This window comes from Rhipicephalus microplus, chromosome 2 (assembly GCF_043290135.1).
Source record: "Rhipicephalus microplus isolate Deutch F79 chromosome 2, USDA_Rmic, whole genome shotgun sequence".
NCBI lineage: Eukaryota > Metazoa > Arthropoda > Arachnida > Ixodida > Ixodidae > Rhipicephalus > Rhipicephalus microplus.
Genome location: NC_134701.1, coordinates 61,778,698 through 61,803,563, shown reverse-complemented (window position 1 = coordinate 61,803,563; position 24,866 = coordinate 61,778,698). Strand labels below are relative to the sequence as shown.

Genomic DNA, 24,866 nt, shown 5'->3' with positions numbered 1-24,866 from the left:
AATCATGACGTATTTCACATAATGTAGTCAATCTGAACCAACCTTACAATTTGTATTCTCATCAAATTTACATCAATCATATTCGTATCATCGAGATTCCACTGTATATTAACCGCATCAAATGGTGCTTCTAGTGCAGCTGCAGGGTGCTATACGGTGAATACTAGGCTTGTGCGAATATTTGAATATTAGAACGAAATATACAGCATTCGGATTCGGTCTGACTTTAAATTATTGAAAATTCCTCTTGTGTACGTGTCCCTAAGCTGGTTTCTCTGTTTTTTCAAGTATGTGACAACTGGCCCAGTAACAGATTCTCCTTCGTATTCTCACGGGGTCATGAAATCGACAAAGGCATCAGTCACTGCTTTGGGCTAACCTGTACCAGGAAAACGAAACGTCACTCTACAAGCAATACATGCTCTTGATAGATAACTATATTATACGCATTGAGCACGCAATCTCATCGAAAGATTCTCAGATTATCTAGATAGTCCCCAGTCATTTGGGTGCAGTTTGCGCAAGGCAGCGTTACAAGCCTAATAGTCAGGTAACAAAAATAAAAAGAAGGAAGTGCATGCGGCACCACCATTACAACATTACAAATTGTTGCTACCGCAGTAATCGCTAAGCAAGTAATACCGATTTTAAATTTTTTTTTTTTTTTCAGTTTATATCGTGAAAAGCTCGCCGAGCAACCGCTAAGCACTGCTCGTGCTTGGCGGTTGCTCGGCAACGGCGCGGAGAGTTTTTTCCAACACTAGTGCCGTCTTTATAACTAGCCTAACAGCTATGACGTTAAAACATACATAAGAGTCACATAATTCGGTATGCACACGAACGCCACCTTGAAAAGAACCGTGCAACGCGTTGACAGGGCGCAAGATTCATGCGTAATCTGAAATACAACGTTTGATATGAACGCAAAATTTTATATGGACGTGTTTGCATCCTTTGTGTAGCCCACGTGTGTTGCTCGATCTATGAAAGAACTCTCAAGTTTGGCATTGTTCAAATTGGGGTTTAGGCATGGCTTGTCCCAGCAGGCCACACTGACGCAGCATGGCGCGATTGGCGCAGCACCTCCACCCCTGCCTGCATTTTGTCAATGCGGTCAGGTGAAGCACAGAAATTTAGATTCCCGGAAGATTTTTATGGCAACCGTGCAAACGTATGAAATGGTCAGAATCCGGGAGTCCCGAAAGATACGGGGACTTGACAGGTATGTACAGTAAAACCTCGTTAAATCAAAGTCACTGGGACCATGAGAAATCTTCGAATTACGAGTGTTTTCGAATTAACAAAATACAGAACATACAAAATGTGGAATGCAAGGTACTTGAAATTATTCAAATTAAGGGGGGACGCGGCCTTTGAAAACCGAAAAATCGCGAAAAAGTCGATTTTTGGCAAACCACATATTCGGGCAGTATGTGTCATAAACTACCTTTTCTGTAAATATCAACGTCTAATTCGTCGGGAAACCATTTGAAATATAGTTTAGAACATGCCGCGGCGGCCCTCGAGCGGCGCGCGAGCGCTCAAAACACCCCAACTTGGCGTGATCGCAGTTTCTCGACCGCTCGACGGAGCGCCGCCATTTTGGTGTTGTTTTGTTTGTGAATTCTTGCTCTTTCTTTCCCCGCCACCTGCGTCGCCGGCGGCAGCGCAGGAGAGGAGCAAGCCGCTCATGATTGGAGGGCTCGCGAGAGATTTCAAGTTTCCCGCGGCTGAGGCGCGCAGCCGGGATTGGGCGAAGCGCGCACTCCCCAAGGACGCGGGGGAGCCCGCGACTGCCATTGGCTGCTGCGCGCGATGACGCAGCGCTCTTGCGCATAATGCGGCCGATGCGGCCGCTCGTCTGCTGCTCCTCCGTCTGGCGTCTTTGTGTTCCGCTCGCTTCCGTGTATCGTTGCAGCCGTTCGCATACTCTCCACGTTTGACTGTCTTCGAAACGATTTTCAACCGTCTATACGAGACCGTTGTTGTGTTCGCTCACGATGCGCCCAACGAAAAAGAAGATACTACAATCGTTCGGTGCAAGGAAGCGAGCTATGAAGCTTGTCCGCGCGGCGAGGCTCTCCGCTCGCACGTGCGCCAACGGTGATCGCGCCGACGGTACCTGTGGGGCAGCTTCTGCTTCATCTACGCAAGAGAGTGGTCGCATCGACGCGCCTAGCAACGGGACTCCTGCTCCGCCGGTGCAAGAATTTGTCGTTACAAGTGCGCCTGGTGTCTCGTGCTCATCGACAGTGGCTTCCGCATCTTCTCTTTCATCGGCCTCGAGTGCGATCGCGTCGTCAACTGTGCATTTGCGAACAAGTTTCCTGACGTGCGAGGAGAAAGAGGCGGCGGATCAACAACGCGCTGCTGTGCAAAGAGAACTTGGCGCTATGCCAGCGACGGAGCGGAAATTTCAGGCAATGGAGCGCGATCATGAAGCTGCCACCGCTACAAGTGAAGGCGAAAAATTTTTCCTTGTGCAAATGGATGCCCTAGACGACCTGCTATCTCGGACCCCGTGCCACCGGTGCACCGCGATTGGGATGAAGGTACGAGGAGGCACCCAACTTGGACTTGCTGCAAAGCTTGAGCTAGTATGCTTGCATTGTGGAGTAGTTTCAACCTCATGGAGTTCATCTCGTCAGGATGACACAAAGGCCTTTGATGTGAATGTAAGAGCCATTATGGCAACAAAACAAATAGGCAAGGGACAAACAGCTCTCCACGACTTTTGGGCAGCGATGAACGTGTCCCATCGTGGCCTCCATCACAAGACCTTTCAGAAGTACCTGAAGAAATTCAGGGAACCGCAGACACAATGCATAGAAAATTTCTATGCAGAATCTGCTTCGCAAGCCACTTACAAAGAAATGGATCAATATTTCACCAGGGATATAACAGTTTGTTATGATAGAACATGGCACAAGCGTGGGCACACATCCCATATTGGAGTCGGGGCAATTATCGAATACCATACGGGCCTTATCTTGGATGCTGTTGTTCTGTCTAATCAGTGCTTTGGTTGCCAAGTAGGGCCAAAGCCTGGAGACGCAGACTATGCATGCTGGCTGGAGAATCATGTGTGCCAGAAAAACACCGACTCTAAATCAGGGAGAATGGAGGTTGAGGCAGCTATCATCCTCTTTTCACGCTCACTGTCGAAGCACAACCTCCGTTACACAACGCTCGTGTCTGATGGAGATAGTGCCACCTTCTCTGCCCTTGTACAAGAAAATGTTTATGGATTGGTCCCCACTTCAAAAGAGGAATGCCTGAACCACGTTCAGAAGAGGATGGGGACTGCACTTCGCAACCTTGTGCAGAAAAGTGACAAGGCTTTGGGAGGGAAGGGCAGGCTGACAAAGGCCTTCATCGACAAGTTGACAGATTATTATGGCTGGGCCCTACGGAACAATTTCGATGATGTGGCTGCAATGCGGCGGGCAGTGATGGCATCGTACCACCATGTGACGTCGACGGATGAGGAGCCGCACCACGACTTGTGCCCAGAGGGTGCAGACTTCTGGTGTCGTCACAATGCCAGCAAGATTACCGGTGTTCCACCTCCGAAGCATTCGTACAAGCTGCCACGCTATGTTGCAGATGCACTTCTACCCATTTATGAAAGGCTCTCACAGGCTTCTCTTCTGCAACGCTGCCTGGGAGCAAAGACGCAGAATGCATCAGAGTCCTTTCACTCTGTGCTGTGGTCCCTCATGCCCAAAGAGCAGCATGCGTCACTGATTGCTGTGGAGACAGCACTGCATGATGCAGTGCTAAGATACAGTGCTGGCTGCTACAGGGCCACCCAAGAGCTAGCTTCATCAGTGGGGCTAACACCTGGCCACCTGGCCATTCAACGGGCAGCCGAGAAAGATTCTCTGCGCTTGAAAAAGGCTAAGAAGCGATCCCTAGAGAAGATGGAAAGGCGGCAAAGAAAGAGAGTGCCAAAGGACACCTCCAGTTACGCTGCAGGTTCATTTTAGAACTGCCTATGTGCTCAAAACTTTCAAACGTCGTTTTCTCAAAATGACTTTTTTGGCTAGTGAGGCTGCTTATTCCAGCCATATCTCTGGAACCACTCATTGGATTTCCATAAGTCTTTTTTTATTATGTACATGAATAAATTTCTGAGGGGGTGACAAGCACATTTTTTCAATATATTGTGTGTGTTATTTATTATATTTAATCAAAATTTGATTGGTAATATCCTAATCACGAACACAAAGTTTGATGGTCTGCGAAAACTTTTCAGCAAGGAAATTCAAAAAAAGGGCTCTGTTACCCCCTGAGGTATCAATCTGGGAATCATCATAGTTAATTTCACAGTTCCAGCACCTTTTGAAAGTTCTCCAGGCCTGGAATAAGAGAACCATGTGCACTACCCTGATATTATGCTGTAACTTGAAAACTAGTGAACATAACTTGATGAAATTTTGTAGTTCTTCTAATGCTTTTGCTATAAGTCTATCCTGAAAATTTCATTAAGATATCTCAATAAACAAAAAAGTTGGTATCTGATGGTAGCCTCCCCCCTTAATCAGGGATGGTCATTTGCTGTGCCGGCTAGTTTGTGGCTCTAAGGGTCATGTTTTCCAGCAATACCTGGTCTTTGCCGCAAACAAGGGGAAATTCCGTGCCTAGATGCTGTCACCGCAAAAACAAACAAACAAAAAAACATGACCAACTGAAATTCATGCTTGCGAAAAACAAGACATCTTCACTGCAACACAGTAGTAACACGAGGGCAGCATGATGCCTGCTCTTCGCTGTGTCAGCATGTCATGATACGACCATTCGCCTATTTTTAAAGAAGATAGTCTTTCTTGGGGACCTTCGACGCAAAAATTTTGGTCTGTCTGTCTGTACAAAACTATCTACTCTTAACAGCATCGAGTACTTGAAACGGCCGACCCCATCTGCAGCGCCCACCTATGTTGCTCAAGGTTCAGCGTTCATACTTGTGCAATTGTCGATCAAAAAGCAATTATTGCACATGTCTTGAACACTATAACAACACGTATATATTCTGCATCTGTGCCTTTTACTAGGAAAGGCATACATAAGTAACTTTAAAGGGCCACTCACCAGTTTTGACAATTTTGAACTGACAAGCGCAATGCATAGACGAGGCGTTCATGATCCCGTCTGCCAAAATTTGCAACGCTATGCGCCGCGGAAATGGGTCACCCTCTGCCAGCGCACGCGTAGAGAATGAGGGCATGATGTGGGCATAGGAATGGCCCTACGTACACGGCAATGCAGTGACCTTGGTCCTCTACATAGACGACTCTGCTCTGACATTGTCAACAGTATACCAAGTGACATGGCAAAAATTATTCAACACAACATGCGTAGTTTATGTATTTGTTGCTTTAAGAGATGAATAAAACTTTAAATAATGAGACGCAATAAAAAATTGTGCGCGTTTTTCTTACATCTTTTCTCGTGAAATGCTACGAGATGCCAGGCTAATGTGACAGCGTTTCGCATGCGTTCGGGTCCCCGCGGTCAGCACATTGAGCAGACGACTGCCGTGGAACGCTACTCTACCGCGTCTAAGCCAGTGTTTCCAAACAATCCCGCAGAAACAGGCAGAAGACCACAAAATAACGCTGATCAACAAAGCAACAATGCTCGCGTGCACGGGCGCTGGGCTTGTTCAGGCATGTCATGCGCACATCACCTCTTGGTCGGATGCCGGAGTGGGTGGGGAAGAGATTTGGCTTGCGAAGACTACGCGGAGGAGTGGCAAAGGTTTTGAGCTCGCTTCCTCTCACCCTCGTTTCGTGCCGCTTCAAAAAACCTGTTTTCTCCGCTCGTCATGAACCGATCCGAAAAATTTTTGTGGCAGAACGTTCCTCATCAGACACCCAACAACTTCCGCTGTCCAACTAAAATCCAGTATGGGGCCTGGTGAGTGGCCCTTTAAGGACCGTAGCGCTTATCACGCTGCGCTGACCATGCAACGCTTACACGAAAAGGACTGTGTTTCCAACGCTTTGCTAAAACAAGACGGTGGTGGCCCCTACTCATCGCCTTGCGTTCTACACCTTATCACCTCTGAGACGAGCGCACACACTCATCTCAGAACCACGCGCTTTGTTTTCAAAGAAAACTGTCAGATGGCGCTCATGTCTCAAGTGTGAGGTGACTTGATGCGCTCGTTCGCCTCCGCTGCACGCTCGAGGCACTCTAACGCAGCGCCTCCAGAATACCATTCACCGATTTTCTTGCGCAGAACATCAAATAAATGTTTTGTTCACTCTCTCCACACGCAAGAGTATCGTCTTTCGACGACATTTACAGATCATTTCTCGTAAAATAAAGAATTTAATAATGGACAGTGTGACGAAATTGGCGATGTGTTTTGGCTGGAAAACATCACTATTGAAGCTTTCGACCAGAGTTTTCCAAGTAGGCGTTGCAGGCGAGAACTTTGTTAGCTGTGCAAGTGTGCCAATTGCTGGAGCAACCAGCACTCGGAGGTTCACATACATCACGGTTTTTCCCAGACTGTCCCTTCATTAATTTCTTTAATTTGCCAGAAAGAATTGATAAATCGAGATGCGCTGACGTTGCGAGAAGCATGCAACATGCTGCCCGCACGTCATTAGTGTATTGCAATGAAGCACATCTTGTTTTCCACAGGAGCATAATTTAGTTGATCACAAGACGGTTATTTTTTATATAGTTTTATTTTTCATGCTGCAAGTAGCGAAGCAGGAGTGCATCAGCTACAACGCATTAGCATTGCTAAAGTACATTGCCTAGTGGCTCTTAAAGTCCGTCGTTTCTGCAGATTCATGGCGAAATCGGAATCAGGAATGGGCACACTGCACCCAAAGTTTTCGAATTAACCAGACTTGTGCTTACCGCCGCTTCAAATTATCCACTCAAACTCACATTGCAAAATACGGGACCGGGAAAATAATTCAAATTAAACGGGATTTCGAAATAACCTAGTTCAAATTAACAAGGTTTTATTGTATTTGAAAATACGTATTCAATTAAATCAATTTTCACCTTGAACTCGTCTCAAACTAAAACTGACAATTTCTACAAGCCCAGATATCATAGTCAAAATAATTGTGAGTCTGAAATGCCAGAACCGGAAATGCCAGAAAATACGCAACTTTATTTAACAAGTGGCGACTGCTAAAAACCTGTGTGCTGTGTTCTCACATCATCATTTCAAGAAACAGTGTAAACAAGTGCCAATAAGAGTGTGTGTGTTTGCATGCATACATCAACACATAATATTGGATACAACAAATCTTGGACAGGAAATTTTATAAATTCGTATAGGGCCAAATTCATATCAACTGGGTTCATACCACTGTGATTTTACAGTATCTTGCTAAGTCAATTCATGAAAATGTTTGCATTGAGCGATGCATTACATTTACCCGGAGGAACCACGTGTTATAATAAGACTCCAACATGAATGATGCAATGCATTAAGAAAGAAATGGAAGACGGATGAAAAGGGAGTTAAGCGGAAAGCAGAATAACAGCAATTGAAGCTTCATGAAAATACTCAGATGAAGAACTCACCGGATCTTCAGGCACTGAACAGTCATCCGTCTTTGTGTCTTCCTGTGAGCAAAAACGGAAACACACAGGACATGTAGACACTAAATTAACTTTGACCACAATAACCACAACAAAAAAGCCGAGCATCATTTTTTATTTAAAAGCAACCCACTTTTTAACATCTTCCATAATGTAGGAAATGCCTCAATTAAGAAACGTACAGTGTATGAAAGCATGTTTCTAATGAATAGAGAGACTATACTGCATCTCCCATAATGTAGGAAATGCCTCAATGAAGAAACGCACAGTGCATGAAAGCATGTTTCTAATGAATAGAAAGACTATACTGAATGGCACGAACATCACCATTCCATATCCCCTGCTATCCACTCGACATTATCTAATGGAACAAAACAATGCCAAGCGTTTCATTGCACCACTGACAAGTGTACAATGTGAACACGTGGCACAAAGAAGCATGCCCATTCTGTTTCGCAAGTTGCCAGATGTAGACTACTGTTGGCACTGCCATACCTCAAGGCGGATATACGTGCCCCAGCATGCTCCGTTTGGCTCTTGAATGTGGATGCAGCGTCCTTACCGCACAGCTTTGAAACAAAACAGCGGAGAAATGAGCAACTATGCTTCCTTAGCAAAAACATACAAGGGGACTAACAGTATGTTTGACTGGGTGCCCTCATGCTACCATATGGATTACAACAATGCAGAGCCTGCTAGTGATCCAACCCAGGGAAAGTGTATTGAAGTGAATGCACAGCTGTACGCTCAAGCAATCGGAGGCTAGATGAGATCTTGCCCGGTGTCACCATTTATCTCAGCAGCACTTGCAACGAATGAAGTTGGGAGAGAGACGTGAGTCGCAGGCCACACGGCAAACACACTTTAATACTACACAAAATGGTAAAATATGAATAAACTCTCGAATTTCAGCCCTAAAATAAACAATAACTGGCTATACTGGGAAACTGCAACTAATACCAATCCGAGTCAAGTTCACGTCCAAAGCCTCAATGTCTCTCTAGCCAAGACGGCATCTCAGTGGCTACTCTCATGCACTCTCACAAAAGTACAACATTCTTATTGTTTAGATGCCACCTTAAGAACTGCGACAAAGCGGTACCATGTTGCCGCCGTCGGCGGCGGCAATGGTCCACTTGTATTCACTGTTGGTGTCTCCGGTCTTATCCGTCATCTTTGGCCTCTTGGTCCTACCCAACTCGTCCATGGCATTATTGATGACGCGTTCCAATGACTGGTGTAGGCCGAATCCATTCTGTCTAAAAGTGGAAGAGCTGTAGTCCCCCCCAGGAACTGCTGTGACAGGTTGTGGCAAGTCTGGACAGCCTCACTCAGGACCCTTGAGGTTGACAGCCACTTTCCAGGCCTCTTACGCCGACATCCTTTAGAACTGCGCAGCTACTGCTTTCGTCGCTGTAGCGACGCTGACCTTCGTGACCTTCGCAGTTTGAAGCTTGAAGCACAGTGGCCGCTCATCCTTTGAGGTTTTTCATTACGGCTCAGGTCACCTGCCACGAGCCTTTCTTTGATCAATCGCGAACAAGAATGTGGTGCGCAAGCACGCCATCGGGGCCTCACGCACCGAGACCACATTCCAGTGCCTGGCATGTGCCTCATGCCCTCTCACTCATGACATACGGTGGTGGAGACACAATTGAGGTTTCTGTTGAAAACAAAGCATGCATGTGAACCATCGCATGCAGCCGTGGTTGATGTTGCATTAGAGAAAGAGCTAAAGAATTCCCATGGTTAGATCTCAGTCGCACTCTTAGGTGTGATGTGACAGTACTTCAGAGCACTTCAAGCTACAGCATGGTGTTCGAAAACAGGCAGCCAAAGGTTTCCCGAGTGCTCGAGTTCGAACCTCCACGAGTACAGCAACATTAACAGGCACAGAGGTCTAGTACAGTAAATTAATTACAATCATGCTCATAGATATTAGTAAACAATGGCATAAATTACACAAAACTACAGCGCCCAAAGAGAAACCACCAGAATCTGCATTATGCCAATGCACCTACCGTGCTGTCATCGTACGATGGGATATCACTACAGGTGAACGAGTCGACGACCTGCGAAGTGAGGTCGTCACCCTTCGGTAGGCAACGCCACTTGCGGCAGCGCACGCACTGCGCCCAGAAAGGCAGGACCTGATCAGCCATGAAAAGGCGAAGTGAGGCCTCCGACCGGGCATTGCGCGACCAGTGCTCCCGCCAATTCCAGTACTCCGTGTAGCCGGGCTTGGTACTGAATAGAACGACAGCAAACGAGGCACAACAATGTGGAATGGCACTAATTTCTGCAACCCATAAAAAAAAAAATACAGGGTGCATTATTATGAGGGCACAGGAGGACGGATGACCAGAAATAAAAAAATGAATGCTACCTTCTTTACCTGTACACTACAGAGTGCTAGGACATGATACACCTGCACCCATTAGAAAAATTCATTAGTACCTAGAAGAGCTTGAAAACTAACCCCAGTACCTCCCGTAATGAAGGCAGACACAGAACAGACACCTAATATACAAAATATTACACATTCACAGTCAGGCCGTCAACCCTTCTCGGTGTCTGCACTGCTTAACGCCAGGGGGCTACCTTTATTTCTACAAAGGGAAACACACTTTAAAAGTGTTCTCACAAACATCGGTTATTGCGGATTTGTGAGCGGCAGCCTGGCATGCTTGTACCTTTATGAATCCGTAGTTTACGCTACATGCACAGCCAAGCTGATAGCTGCAGATGACTGTGATAGAGTTGTCGGCAATGAGTTATGGTGATACATTAATCGCTAGTATACCTTTTTTGTATACCTTTTTGTATACCTTTTTGATTGATAGATTGATATGTGGGGTTTAACGTCCCAAAACCACCATATGATTATGAGAGACGCCGTAGTGGAGGGCTCCGGAAATTTTGACCACCTGGGGTTCTTTAACGTGCACCCAAATCCGAGTACACGGGCCTACAACATTTCCGCCTCCATCGGTATACCTTTTTTGGGCACACTGCAGCGTCAACAAGTAAGCTCAGAGAACTCTTATGCAAAGAAAAGTTGTTGTAGTTCTCGCTTCTTGCATTTATGGCTTCTTGGGTTATAAAGATGGCAGTGGTGATCCAAACAAGTTATGATTTAGAGCAATTTTTGGAACAAGAAAAGGTATGTTTTGGATCAGATATAGAGAAGTAGGTACCGTGCATCGGAGGAGGTTTAGAGCAGCCGAAGCGAAACTTAAGATTACTTGGAGCAGAATATGTCTAAGTTTTTGTTGAATATAGTTGTTAGTGTGCATACAAGAAATGCTGTTGCAAAGCAGATAAGTCCGACATCTAGAGAGCAGCCATTATTTAAGCTATTAGCTCTAAAGAGTATAACATTCCGGCTTAAATGAAAAGCACGAGATGTGAGTTGAAGTACCAGTAACAAGCCAAGCATGGCACATACGGATTCTGCAATTGACTAGAGTCCTAAGGTCACAAAAAAAAAAAAAATCAAAACCAGAAAACCCGCTCACAACTAAAGGGACACTAAAGGCAAATATTAAGTCAATTTCGATTGCTGAAATAGCAGTCCAGGAACCTTGTAGTGCTACTTTTGTGCCATGGAAGTGCTTATTTTGAAATAAAATCACGATTAGTGGTACGCATTGTGTTAGCACACTTCAAGTTACCTGCCTAAGGGGGAACCTTTCACCTCACTGTTGCCGTGCATTACTGCGTGGCCGCCGATACTAGTAGCAGTGGAGCGAAAGGAACGGGAGTCACAACAGCAACAACGACCATTTAACAATTTCTTGCCATGGCCCCTGGGATTAGCGTTTATAGAACCGGTTCAGTTGCCGAACTCTCCGCCTCCGCAATACATTGAAAGTGGCACAAAACACTTCCAGTCCAGGTGGCGCTACTGCAGCATCAGGCTCCTCGTAGCAGACAACGAAGCATGAGCAAACGTGACGCGTGCAGCTGCTATCCTTGCAAATATATTGAATTGCTCGAAAACACAACAAGAACGACTAGTTTTTCTCGTTAGGTGATCGTGAAGATATAATACATTAGCAGAAATGTATGAAAGCAAGTTATGTAATGTTTAATCTTGCACTAACTATAACAGGCACCCGGTGATCAAAAGATGGTGCAGCTCTCATCAAGTTCAGCGCGACTGGCATTACTGCTGTTCATTGTCTAAGCTACCAGCTGTAGCATAATTTTTCTTTCCAGCTAACGGGGGAGACGCGGAAGGTCCCAATTGATTCTTTGAAAATACTAAACGGCAGAATTTCGTAGGAGCCGCACGAATAGTGCAGTGGGATGGCTCACATTTTTCACATTACCCATTATAGTTTGTGTTAAAGGTTGAAAAAAATTACCAGTAAACATTGCTTCACATTGTCAGGCAGATCGACTTTGTGGCACAGCACATTCGCAGATATCAACCCTCGCAAGCGCATGACCATGTTATGCTTGGGTCGCGACACACTTCAGTAGTGATCACGCCCAGGCGGGACCGAATTTTTTTGCTGCCTCATGTGCGCAAGTTGTGGAAAGGAGCCAATTAGGTTCATGAGCCTTGTTTCAAACAGAGTATGCTGCTTATAGTTTAAGTTAATACTTCATAGCATCTGCTTGATAGATATGTGGGGTTTGACGTCCCAAAACCCCCATATGATTATGAGAGATGCCGTAGTGGAGGGCTCCGGAAATTTCGACCACCTGGGGTTCCTCAACGTGCACCGAAATCTGAGCACACGGGCCTACAACATTTCCGCCTCTACCGAAAATGCAGCCGCTGTAGCCGGTATTCGAACCCGCGACCTGCGGGTCAGCAGCCAAGTACCTTAGCCACTAGACCACCGCGGCGGGGCTCACAGCATCTGCTTCTTTCGTAGCCTGTGGAAACACATTCAGTGACTCAACACGTGTGAGTTCTGTTAAGTGGGAAGGCGCGGTAATTGTGTCAGATATAGATGTCTCTGCAACATGCCCACTCGGTCGTGGGTTCAATCCCATCTGCGGTGGTTGCATTTCGATATAGGCAAAATGCGAGAGTACTGTACAATGTCAGTACACTTTAAAAACACCAGAAGGTTTAAATTTCAGTCACTCATCACTATAGCAAAACTCTATAGATATTATTATCATTGTACTTTGTGTTTTAAGTACCTAAAAAGGCGAAGAAGACTAGGTAACATTGCTAACGTTTTTGTGCATATTTACTATGCGGCACAGCGCGTTCACAGAAATCAACCCTCGCAAGCATATGACTAAGTTATGCATGTGCACACTTCGATAGCTATCAAGTGCAGTTGCGACCGCTGACTCATCTGCGTAAGTTGCAAAAAGGATATAATTGAGGTCGGGAGGTTCACATGCAAACAAAGTATGCGAACTCTGGATTAATCTTTCACAGCAACCGCTACCTCCTTCATATAGTAGAGCACTGCGCATACTCTTTCGCAGCTGGGGCACATAGCATCAAATTAAAATGTCTTTGCAACACGCCCATGCGCACTTACATATCTTCAGCGACGATGAGACAATTTTCAAGGACTAGTGTGCACTCTTCAGCCTTTATTGCACGAAAGCCCTCAAAACGAAGGTTTATATCAGAGCTGTCAGAGGTGTACCAACTCGCAGATGGCAAAAAAACAATATTGCTCAAAGTTAGGGCACCACTTGCTGTATCCGCAGTTTTCAGGCTCGCGTGGTCACACTTCAAACATTTTTTTTTCGACCAACCTCCCTCGAACTGAAATCTTTTTTTGCGGCTTCGAAGAAATCACGGGGTTAGGAAAAAATTAGGCACACTTTTCTGCACAAAACTCCACTTCACTACCGCAAGCACTTTCGACATTTTTCCCATCGAGAACCTGGCTGCAGGTTTTCAACGTGTTATCGGCGTGAAAATGGACGTTACAGACTCACAATTTATTCGACAGCGTTTTGTAAACAAGGAGAATAGCACGATCCCATGCAGCATGGAGAGCCAGATAACATGGAGCCCAGAAATGTCTCTGGCACTTGTTAATGCTAGCTATAGCCGCTTGTGCAAACAAGCCCACAAGTCAGCATTGCAGACAAACCTCCGTGCTACATAGAACCTAACAGCACGCAAAATCTCTTCAGTGTGCGTACTGAACCACGCGGACACAGCGCAACAGCAGCCAAACACACACTCGATCTGACACACAGTGCTGGACTGGCGGAAGCCTGCTTTGACAACAGCACCACTTTCAGCGACTACTTGCAGCGGCGCCGCGCAACACTGCTGAGGTTTCCAACTGTGCAGGTTCTATAAACGTTGACCGAGATGACAGGTGGCCTTCATTCAACTGGGCCCCACTAGATGGCACGACCTGTCCAATTCAACCAGGTGAAAATTGAACTTTTGAACCGCTCACGCCCATCCTCAAAGTAATGTCCGGCAGTACTTGTTTCCCCAAATAAACATGATTGATTGAGCAGCATTTTATTACATCTCTTAATGCACAGAAGGTTCTTTATTTAGTGCAGCTAGTTCAATACCTAGAGACTAATTGTAGGCGGTAAGTCTGACGTCATCGGTATCATTCCGCAGATGTCCTACTTGCGGCACATGTATTCTTGTGCATTTACTTAATTTCGAGTTAAGTAGGGCACTGCTGATGATAATATTGTTGTTTTAGATGTTGTCATACATTCAACTTTCACCCTGACTTAAATTGTTATTTGACATTAGTGTTCCTTTAAAGAAAGATGACTATAAAAACTTTTCAAAGATTGAAATACTGCTTGAAAATTGCCTGAGCACGTAATTCATTCAATTATTGGCAGAACTCGATATCATACTCAATAAATGTTAGAGGCGTAAATACTAAGTAAAAGTCTCCTTCCACTTTCAAGTACTTGGGGTTGCGAACTTATTTTCAGTTTTCTGAACATTCAGAAAAAGGTTTTTGAAGAATGAAACTGGTAAAAAGGAATCTGTCATGAAAGGGGCGGGGTCAGTTATGAATCCTAACATAAAGGGGGAAGGGTGATGCCCTTTTTTCAAGGCAGCCTTGAAGAAGACAAGTCTGCTTGTCAGTGTAGAGAGAAGAGGGCAGAGGACGACCGACTGCTTTCGTGGAAATGTGCTGCTGGTAATATTTGGCGAATGGAGGTGAAATGGGATGTAATTGGGCTCAGCGAAGTTAGGACACATGAAGCTTGTACGCAGCTGAAGCAAGGACATGTCCTATACTAACATGTCCTATATGTGTATATTGTTCTTATTTTACATGATCTCATGTCCACCCGTGTTTCTTCATTCTGTGTATTTCTTGTGCTTTATGTCACTAATTGCACAATACTTACGTTACAGAAATATTCGCTAATTCATTTTAATGCTCGCAGCATCCGAAAGAACTATGACGCGATTACCACTTTTCTTTCTCTACTGCACCACCAGTTTTCGTTTATCTGCCTTTCGGAAACGTGGTTGTGCGACGCAGACCGTAACATGTATTCTTTTCCACAGTATCAGGCAGAGTATTGTCACCGATCTTATGACGCGCATGGTGGGGCTGCAATTTTTGTTTCCAGTGGGGTTTCATACACGAGCAGGTTTGATCTGTCTTTCACCGTACCACTGTGCGAATCTGTGTGGATCGAATGTGGCAAGTCACCCCTAAACAACGGAAAAAAATTAATCATTGGCAGTGTGTATCGCTCTCCTTCATCTCCTGTTCTAGAATTTGTCAAATCTTGACAGATTACTTCACAAGCTATCTTTTGAGAATAAGCAAGTTGTACTGGTAGGGGACATCAACATAAACTTATTAGATATGGAATCCAGTGTCTACTCGGCTTACACGAATTGCTTCAGTGGCTTCGGCTACGAATCACTTATCACTGCTCCAACAAGATGTGGCCACCAGGGTTCCGAATCTCTTTTAGATCATGTCTTATGCAATTTTTCTCCCGCCCCCGAGGCTGGCGTGGTTGACACATACATTACAGATCACTTCCCCGTTTACATAACATTTAATGCTAGGCGCTCCAGTGTCGATAGCTGTTTTTACACATCTGTGCTGGATCATGACAAGTTTATGGATGCTATATCTACAACTGACTGGTCACTTGTTAAGTCTGATATTCTTGATAATTCCTGCTCCGACGTAGAGGCTATGCTACAGAAATTCTGCGCTTTATTTTTAAAGGCCGTAACATCTAGTACATCAACTGTTAAATGCAAAAAACGGTATAAATTTCCCCGCAATCCATGGATGACAAACGGCTTATTGACAAGTGTTCGTAAAAAAGATAACCTTTACAAAAAAACAAAAAGACAGCCTTTTAATACTTCGCTTGCCCGCCGATACAGGAAATATTGCAACAATTTGAAAATTTTACTCCGAGAAGCAAAAAAGCGTTATTATGACAATGAGTTGACCAAACATCAGGGGGACCCTAAAAAACAATGGAACCTTTTGAATAACTTTTTAAACGAATCATCTGGAAACTCACCTATATCTGAAATAATATATAATAATATTTCTTTGCAACAGCCAACTTCTATTGCAAATGCTTTCAGCGATTTTTTTTCTAGCATTCCTACTACACAATCGGGCATACCAAAATGTTCCGTTTCTCGGGTCGCTTCTTCATTTTTTCTTTTGCCCGTAACCGCTGACGAAGTATGCTCAGTTCTCTTGAATCTAAAAAATAAATGCGCAGGTCTTGACAATATTTCTGCGTATCACTTAAAACTGGTTGCGCGTAATATTTCTGGGATACTTAGTGATATCATTAATCTAATGTTTTAGCAAGGCGTATTTCCTAAACTTTTAAAGAAATCTAAAATAGTTCCGGTATTCAAAAAGGGTGACAAAAGAACAGTTTCTAATTATCGGCCCATATCAATTCTTTCTTCTCTCAGCAAAGTTATTGAAAAACTGTTCGTTGATCGTTTAAGTAATTACCTAAGCAAATTTAATATACTTCATACGTGTCAATTTGGCTTTCGTTCAGGCAGTTCGACAAGCTTAGCACTAGTTTCATTAATAGATTACTTAAAAAAATCGATTGACTCTGGTAAATTTGTTGGATCTGTCTTCCTAGATTTCACCAAGGCCTTTGACACCATTAATCATGCCACCCTGTTTAACAAATTGGAGGCCTATGGGGTAACTGGAGCTCCATTAACCTTCCTGAAAAATTATCTGCACAATAGAGAATGCTCGGTGTACGTATCAGGCGCTTCTTCTGAATCTAAGCTAATCAATCAAGGCGTGCCCCAGGGGTCTATTTTGGGCCCTTTATTAGTTATTATTTATATTAATGATCTTGTCGATGCAATTAAATCAACTCACTGCGTGTTATACGCAGACGACACGACTATAACTGCAGCTGAGGACTCTCTAACCGCTCTTACTTTACACTTGAATAACACACTTCTAGATATTACTAAATGGTGCTACGAGAACCAACTTATTATTAACCCAGCCAAAACCAAGTTTATGATATTTAGGTCCGCTCAAAGGCCATTGCCTTTTCATCAACCCTTAACCCTAGGTCCTCATTCTATACCCACCTGTGATACTGTAATTTTTCTTGGTGTACATCTTGACTGCCATTTAAAGTTTAATCTCCACACTGATCACCTCAGAAAGAAAACTGCATTCGGAATTCGGGCTATAATAAAAGCTCGTGAAGTTTTTCATATAAACGTACTTATGTCTCTGTATTTCGCCTTCATTCATTCCCATATCATGTATGGTATCGCTGCTTGGGGAAACACGTATGACTGTCATCTATCACCCATTCAGAACATACAAAATCAGGCGATCCGCATTATCACTAATAGCTCACGATACTCCAGTGCAGGCCATCTACTCCAAGACAACAAAATCCTACCTGTTCGTAAGTTATTTTTTTATAGCATAGCCGTTCTTCTGTTTCAATTGCGCAATGCACTGCTACCATTTGAGTTCATTGATTCAGTTTTCTTACAAAACAACAATGTAACCAGATTTGCAATGAACCTTAACTTTTTGCTACCCGCGTCGCGCACAAATTATGGAAAAATGACCACTGCCTATGCGGCCATTACTTTTTGGAATAACATGCCTCTTTCTGTTAAAACGATACCCACATTGTCATCATTCAAAAAGTCGCTTAAAAGTTTTCTGTTAAATTATTAGTTGCCTGTATATGGGCTTTTTGGGGGCTTTGCGTTTTTGGTTATGCCATTTAGATCATTGCATTTCGATTGACAATGTCCGCCACTGAACGAGATGGTTTTTTTTCCGTTCTTTCTTTTTTCTTTCCTTATTTGCTTTGCTTTTTGTTGCCTGATGTCTCACTTAGCCTATAATAATTACTTATCGCTCTATATTGTATAATTGATTTCAATTCACTCGTTGCTTGTTAATTTGATCTGATTTATTGATTGTTATAATGCATCGAGGGTCCCGTTACAGTTTTTAACTTTGGGACCCTCGTCGGGGGTCCCGTTACAGTTTTTAACTTTGGGACCCCCGTCTGTATATTAATATTACTGTACTACTTTTTTGAAATGAATAATAAACTGAAACTGAAACTGAAACATGGATCAGTTGACAGAAATGATTTTTCGCAATTGCTTTCATCGTTCAAGTTTTCTTTTTACCAGCATCTTGTGATTCTGTTTTGTTTCGCTATGTGCGACATTGCCTGGTTTGTACGCGACTGTGTATATTAGCCCGCCCACCTTGTACGAGCCTGAGAAAGGTTTACAGTATTGAATAAATAAAAAGAACCAGGGGTGGGGTTTCTAATACACAAGAATACCACTAGCAACATAGAGGAATACAATATCATAAGTGAGAGGGTGGCAAGTATCATAATTAAGTTTAACAAAAGGTACAAAATGATGGTTGAACAGGCCTAGCCACCTACATCCAATTATAATATTTTTTTTAACATCTCCACAAAGACATAGAGTCAGAAATTATTAAAATAAAGACACAGTGTACTATATTGATGGGGGACTCTAATGCCAAGTAGGCAAGAAACAGGCAGGTGACCATGCAATGGGGGAATATGGCATCAATACTAGAAATGCCAGAAGGGAGTTATTAATAGAGTTCGAAGAACATAATTTACAGATCTTGAATACATTCTACAAAAAATTAGCTAACTGTAAGTAGATGAGGTGAAGTTTTAATGGTGAAACTAAAAGCGAAATAGACTTCATTCTGTGTGTACACCAGGGGTGTAGCCAGAAATTTTTTTCTGGCTACTCACCGACCCAAAGGGAGAGGGGGAAGACAGGCATTAGCTTTCCTCGTGACGCGACTATCAGCCGTAGTTTGAGCATATTGTGTACATGTACATCAAATTCATGGCTCCCCCTTCTCCCCATGCACATGCTTGTAAAGAGTGTAAAAGTAAAGTGATCACAGTAAAATACAGTAAACAACAGGTAGACTGAGCCCCGTATTCACAAACGCTCCTCGAACGAACCCTTCACTCGACACGCTCCTTGGGTGGCGTTTTCCCATTCACAAACCACCCTTCACTTGAGAAAATCTCGGGCATTTCCTCGAGATCGTGAAGGCAGCGATCGAGCTACCTTGAATCGTTTCTCAAGTGAAGTTTCTGCGCCAACATCGCGTCTATGGCGGAGCCCGCCTTGCTTTGACGGCGTTTCTCGATCAATTAGGCTGCCACCGCCGCGTTCCTTCGACAGTGACGGTGCGCCTTTACTACGGAGCTGTCTTCGAACAGTTCGGCAACGGCTACTGTGGCGCTGGGCATGGTGTCAAGAGAAGCACTCACATGTGCCATGATGTGTTGTGTTCCGTGCATGAGCCAGTGGATTACTTGCCTTTGGGCGTGCTTATACTTGTCGTGCGAGTGCTCCAAGGCTTACTGCGGACTCCAGTGCTTTCAAGTGTTTAGATGAAGCTCGCACGCCACATCAGTTCAAGCATGGCGCGAAAGCTTGACAAACAAGCGGAGAGGAAACGTGATAGCAAATGTTCGATGCGCTGCATTCACCGTACTCCTCAGCAGCTTCTTCTCCCGTGAATCTTGGCTTTTCTAGCAAAAATATAGGGCGATATATATATATATATATATATATATATATATATATATATATATATATATATATATATATCATCTGTATCAACGAGAAGGTAAGTTGTCATGTTTTTTTTAATCATTTTCCCCTGCTTAAGTCAGATCACTATTCGAGACAGTTTAGGAAAATAACAAAACGCAATGCAATTGGGCCCAATGAGTGTCCTGTTGCTACAAGGCGTGAAACATAGCTTCGATGTACAGTGTCTATGCAGCTCACAATACCAATGAACAACCAAACTCAGCTTTAGGGAATCAAGCAGAGGTTTGTGCTCTGTGAAACGTGCATGTACACAAGAATGCATGAAGTGTGGTATAAAAACGCAAACATATGAAATAGATATACAGCAGATACATAATGAGATTGCTTTTTGAAATCGGGAACTGTGCTCGTACTACCGCAGCTAGAACAAATTTACGTACAAGTAATCCTTGTACACAATGCGGTCGTGGATTCTAAAAGCACGCCAATGTAGTGTATATAGTTAAAATTACTCCACCGCCTTATCCGTTCGGTGGCTACACTAGTGATCAGAAGGCTCTCAGCAAAGCGAAAGTAAACGAAGCAACAAACCGTCTGTTGTGCTTTCCGTCATCACTCATGTAGTTTGTTAGTCACCCCGGCGAAAGTTGGGTCTCAAAAAGCACACACGGAGACACTACTGTAAATATAGACTGCAATTAATAGACGCACACGAGACGAAATAAACTAAGCACGTAGAAACGTTCAACAGCAGACGAAAACGTCATCAGCTGTTCGTTCAGCTGCCTGGGTGCGACTGTTGCCAGACTTGACTCGGGGTTTTCGCCAGCCCTACTGGCTCAAGGCTTACGGAAACTACGATACCACTCTTAACGCATGCATTTTGCCGTAATGTCAATTTATAAAAAAAAGAAGACGTAAGAAAAGCGTTCATTTATTGTACAGAAATGGGCATTTCTTAACCACAATTACAAATACTCTCATTATCAGGTGCTTTTCTCGGCCCATGCAGTTCACTCGAGTGAAGGGAGCATTTCCGAGGCCTCCCTTGGCGAAGAAAGTGTGGAGAAGCGTTCATGAAATGCAGTGGCTCCTTGAGTGGAGGAGCACACTTCGCCTTGACTTGGTCAAGTCGAGGGGAGGCCTTGAGTGAAGGAGCGTTTGTGAATGCGGGGGTGACTGCAGTTCCAACCTCTCTAGCTAGAAATGTTTGCCTGGCTGATGTAATCCAAATATCAGGAGGGAGCTCTCTGCAAGACATGTTCGCTTTTGAAAAACAAGAATGAGACAAGGGGAATCATCAAGTGGTTGGTGCTTTGGTTCTCTTTTCGCTTGCATGTTAGAAGAACGCGCTTGAAAATTTAAGAAGCCACAACGAGTGTGACTACCACAAGACTGCTACTCTACATGCGTGTCAATCTTCGTGTCAAATGAAAAAAGATAACACTATTAAAATACATCATGTTTCTTTTTGCTGTGTGAAACGTTGAATGCACAGAGTTTATTTCATTTCTTGTGTATATTGTTCTTATTTTACATGATCTCATGTCCACCCGTGTTTCTTCATTCTGTGTATTTCTTGTGCTTTATGTCACTAATTGCACAAATTACAGGGTGTGCCATTCTACAGTCAAATCAATGTAAAGGGATAAAAAGATGAGGCGAATCAATACACACACACACGTGTGCATGCGTGTGTATATATATAAGCCCTTAAGTATACACTTCTTTAGATATATATATATATATATATATATATATATATAAGGGAAAGAAATGTATACTTAAAGGCTTGTTTATTCTGTGGTTTGATGCAATATTAATGAGATCTAACAGACAATAATGCCAAGGAAAGTATAGGGAAAGTTATTTGACCCAAATTAATGTAAGTGTGAACAAAGAAAAGTGGGTGAAAAGATAACTTGCCATGAGCATGAACCGAACCTGCGACCTTCGAATAACGCGTTCAATGCTCTACTACTTAGCTACCACGGCGGCTATACCCCCAGCCACTTCATGGGATTTTTATGTGGATTTAAACGTATGTCAGTCAGCGCCATCTGTAACCATGGCGGCGAGTGTGGCACACTCTTTATGAGCCTGTTTGGCGACACGTAGCACGTGAACTTATTAGGAGCTGGCACTTGACCGATAGTCCCTCGTATACAACCTAACGGCACCAAGTCTGCCAGTACGAGACCCTCGTTAGTGAATAAGGAAAAGAAGTGTATACTTAAGGGCTTATTTTCCTGTGTTTTGCCAATTTGTGCTGGACACTACCAGAGAATATGCACTAATGTGGCCCTATTACTACAATACTTGCACGAATTGGTCATATACAAGTCGGGGTAAATGTGTTCCAGAATTACGGGATTAGTGTAGGTGCCTGTTTGTAACTGCCACCATTGAACGGACTGGACCCGGTTGAGCTTGGGGTGAGGCAGGGAGTATTCCCGTCGTTAAAAAAGTGTATATTGTTGGATAATGTCGTTGAAATTGGTAAGCCTATCCCCCCCCCCCCCTTCCCGCTTCTGCACAAGAGAGTCCGTACGGGTGGTGTCAACCACTGACGTTGCCCAGAACACGAGACCTCGAGCCACGTCGTGCGCCACCTCGTTAAGATTGACCTCCGTGTGGTCGACGGGTGGGTGGGCAGGAAACTAAAGGATGCATGCAATTTTGTCGCCAGAGCGGGTTTTTCTTGTTGTAAGGACTTTCAGCGCCACTGAAGAAATCCTATCGTTTGCGAAATTTCGGACTGCTGTTTGTAAATCACTGATAATATACTGGGCATCGGTGTGAGCTATGGCGAGCACGATAGCGACCTCCTCTGCTGTATCCACTTGATTTGTATTGATTGAAGCACTGGTTATGCATTTGCGCGTATGGTCTACAACCGCAGAAACAAACCGGCGATAGTTTCGATAGCGCGCTGCATCAACGAAGACCGCCTCCTTAATGCTCCCATAAGTTCAGAGCATAATTTTGGCTCTACTGATTCTTGTACCTTTGTTGTGATCAGGGTGCATGTTCTTTGGCAATGGTGGTACCGCCTCCTTATTGCTCCCATAAGTTCGGAGCATAATTTTGGCTCTACTGATTCTTCTACCTTTGTTGTGATCAGGGTGCATGTTCTTTGGCAATGGTGGTATCATGAGTTTAGTGCGGATTTCGTGTGGTATGTCGAATTTCATACCATGCTGTACATGGTAAGAAATGCCGAGACTGTCGAGAATTTGGCGACCTGTTTACGTATTGCTCAACCGTTCATACTGAGAGATCTGTTGCGCTTCAATTATTCCTTCGACTGTGTTATAAAGGCCAAGTTTAAAAAGGAGTTCTGTGCTGGTACTGTGCCGAAGCCCTGGCGCCTGTTTGTAAACTCGTCTGATGAGTGCGTTGAGTTTAGCTCTTTCCGCCACGAATCATCGACGGTAGGCAGCGATTAAAGAACCCCATGTGGTGGAAATTTCCGGACCCCTTCACTACAGCGTCTCTCATAATTATATGGTGTTTTGGGGAAGTTGACTCCCACATATCAATCAATCAATCAATCAATCAGGTTTGTGACCTTCATACTTTTATTTATCAGCTTATATTATGCAATCAGTATGTTACAGTCAAACCTCAATATATCGAACACGGATATATCGAATTATTGCCTATATCGAACGGTTCCTACATCACGTGGGAAATCGCATGCATTATTGATTTTTTATTTCGAACAAAGTTTGACATATAATGGATATATCGAACTAAACCACTCCAAACCGCCCGCGCTCCATTGACAGGCGGCGAGCTTTCCCGCAGCTCTCGAAAGTAGCGGTAGAGCGGCAGGTGTTTACGAATGCTGCACACATCGATGGTGCCGAGAGCGCCACTTTACCGTAGCGGCGTACGCGCGCCGCAGCCTTGCGGTAGAGGTTCTTGAATGAGGAAAGTGAAAAGCGCGGAGCTGTTATTTTCTTTCAATACGAAGGCACCGACATGGCTTCGTGCGGGGGAAGGGGGAGCGGGAGGTAAAGATTGAGGAGGAAAGTATAGGAGAGAAAGGACGCAGACGACTGTCTCGGACGCGGCCCGCGCTGCCGTCGGGAATGGGAAAGCAGTCAGGCGAGCCGGCATGGGCGCGCCATGTGCGCGCTTTACACCCGGACTCACGCCGCAACCTTGCAGCTTGCAGTCGTTGCAGTCTCTATGGTGTCAACGGCACACTGCGCACTTGTTGCAAGCTCCTCCCCCGTAGCATCGGCAGGCATCGGTCGTTGTGCTCGCAGCGTGCGTTCGGAGAGGCCTGTCGCGCGCTGTGGTGCGCAACAGCGCGCGACAGGCCTAACTCCGAACGGCGGAGCTCACGGATGTGGAGATAGTCGCCGAAGCTACTGCTGAGCAGCCAAATGAAGACTCTGCCGAGGTGGATCCCGCAAGCGCTAAAGGTGCCCCGCTCCCGACATCAGCTGAGGTCGTAGCTGCCTTGGCCCTTGTGCGTTTAAAAGTTCACAGAAATGTTATTCTCTAGCTTGAGTATATTTTAGCACACGTACGAAGAGTCACATTATAATAGGCTTGAACGTAGCCTATCAGACCTTGCAACTGTGCCTGGCTTTCACCATTAAAACGAATCTTTGCCTAGTGAAAATTATCGTAGTGATCGACTCTGGAAAGATTTGTTCCAGCGAGTACACTATGACCACCGCTTCAGCATCATTCCTGTCGCCGAGCCAACTTAAAACGCAGGCGGCCAGGATTCCAGTGCGAAATCGCACAGAGTGCCAAAGCCTCGACAAACACCGCAACACGTTTTCCTGTGTGCCGACATTATTCACTGTAAAAGCAGCCAGGAATGGCATTTTGTTAGTAGCACCACTTAGTTTCTAAATCATGTCAGCGCGAAACGACGAAAAACAAAAAAAGTTGGGTAAATGGAGAAGGGGGAGGGGTGATTCGCGCGAAAAATTTCGATGGTGGTGGTTGAACCCCCAAAACCCCCTGGTGCACACCCTAGCATTGTAAAAGATGTAGAATGTAAAAGCAGCCAGTAATGGGATTTTGTTAGTAGCACCGCTTAGTTTCTAAATCATGTCAGCGCGAAACGACGAAAAAAAAAAAGTTGGGTAAATGGAGAAGGGGGAAGGGTGATTCGCGCGAAAAATTTCGATGGTGGTGGTAAACCCCCCAAGCCCCCTGGTGCACACCCTAGCATTGTACAAGATGTAGA

General features: G+C 44.5%; 1 protein-coding gene across 3 annotated transcripts in view; it reads right to left on the bottom strand.

The window, feature by feature from the left end:
* The window catches only part of LOC119170881 (lysine-specific histone demethylase 2), a 215,402-nt gene that overhangs the window by 167,960 nt on the left and 22,576 nt on the right, over positions 1 to 24,866 (bottom strand). For all 3 annotated transcript variants that reach the window (XM_037422162.2, XM_075886484.1, XM_075886483.1), the window contains exons 4-5: positions 9,600 to 9,825; positions 7,561 to 7,602 (exon numbers count right to left, since the gene is read on the bottom strand). In XM_037422162.2, coding sequence (XP_037278059.1) covers positions 7,561 to 7,602; positions 9,600 to 9,825 — 268 coding nt within the window. The remainder of the gene's footprint in view (positions 1 to 7,560; positions 7,603 to 9,599; positions 9,826 to 24,866) is intronic.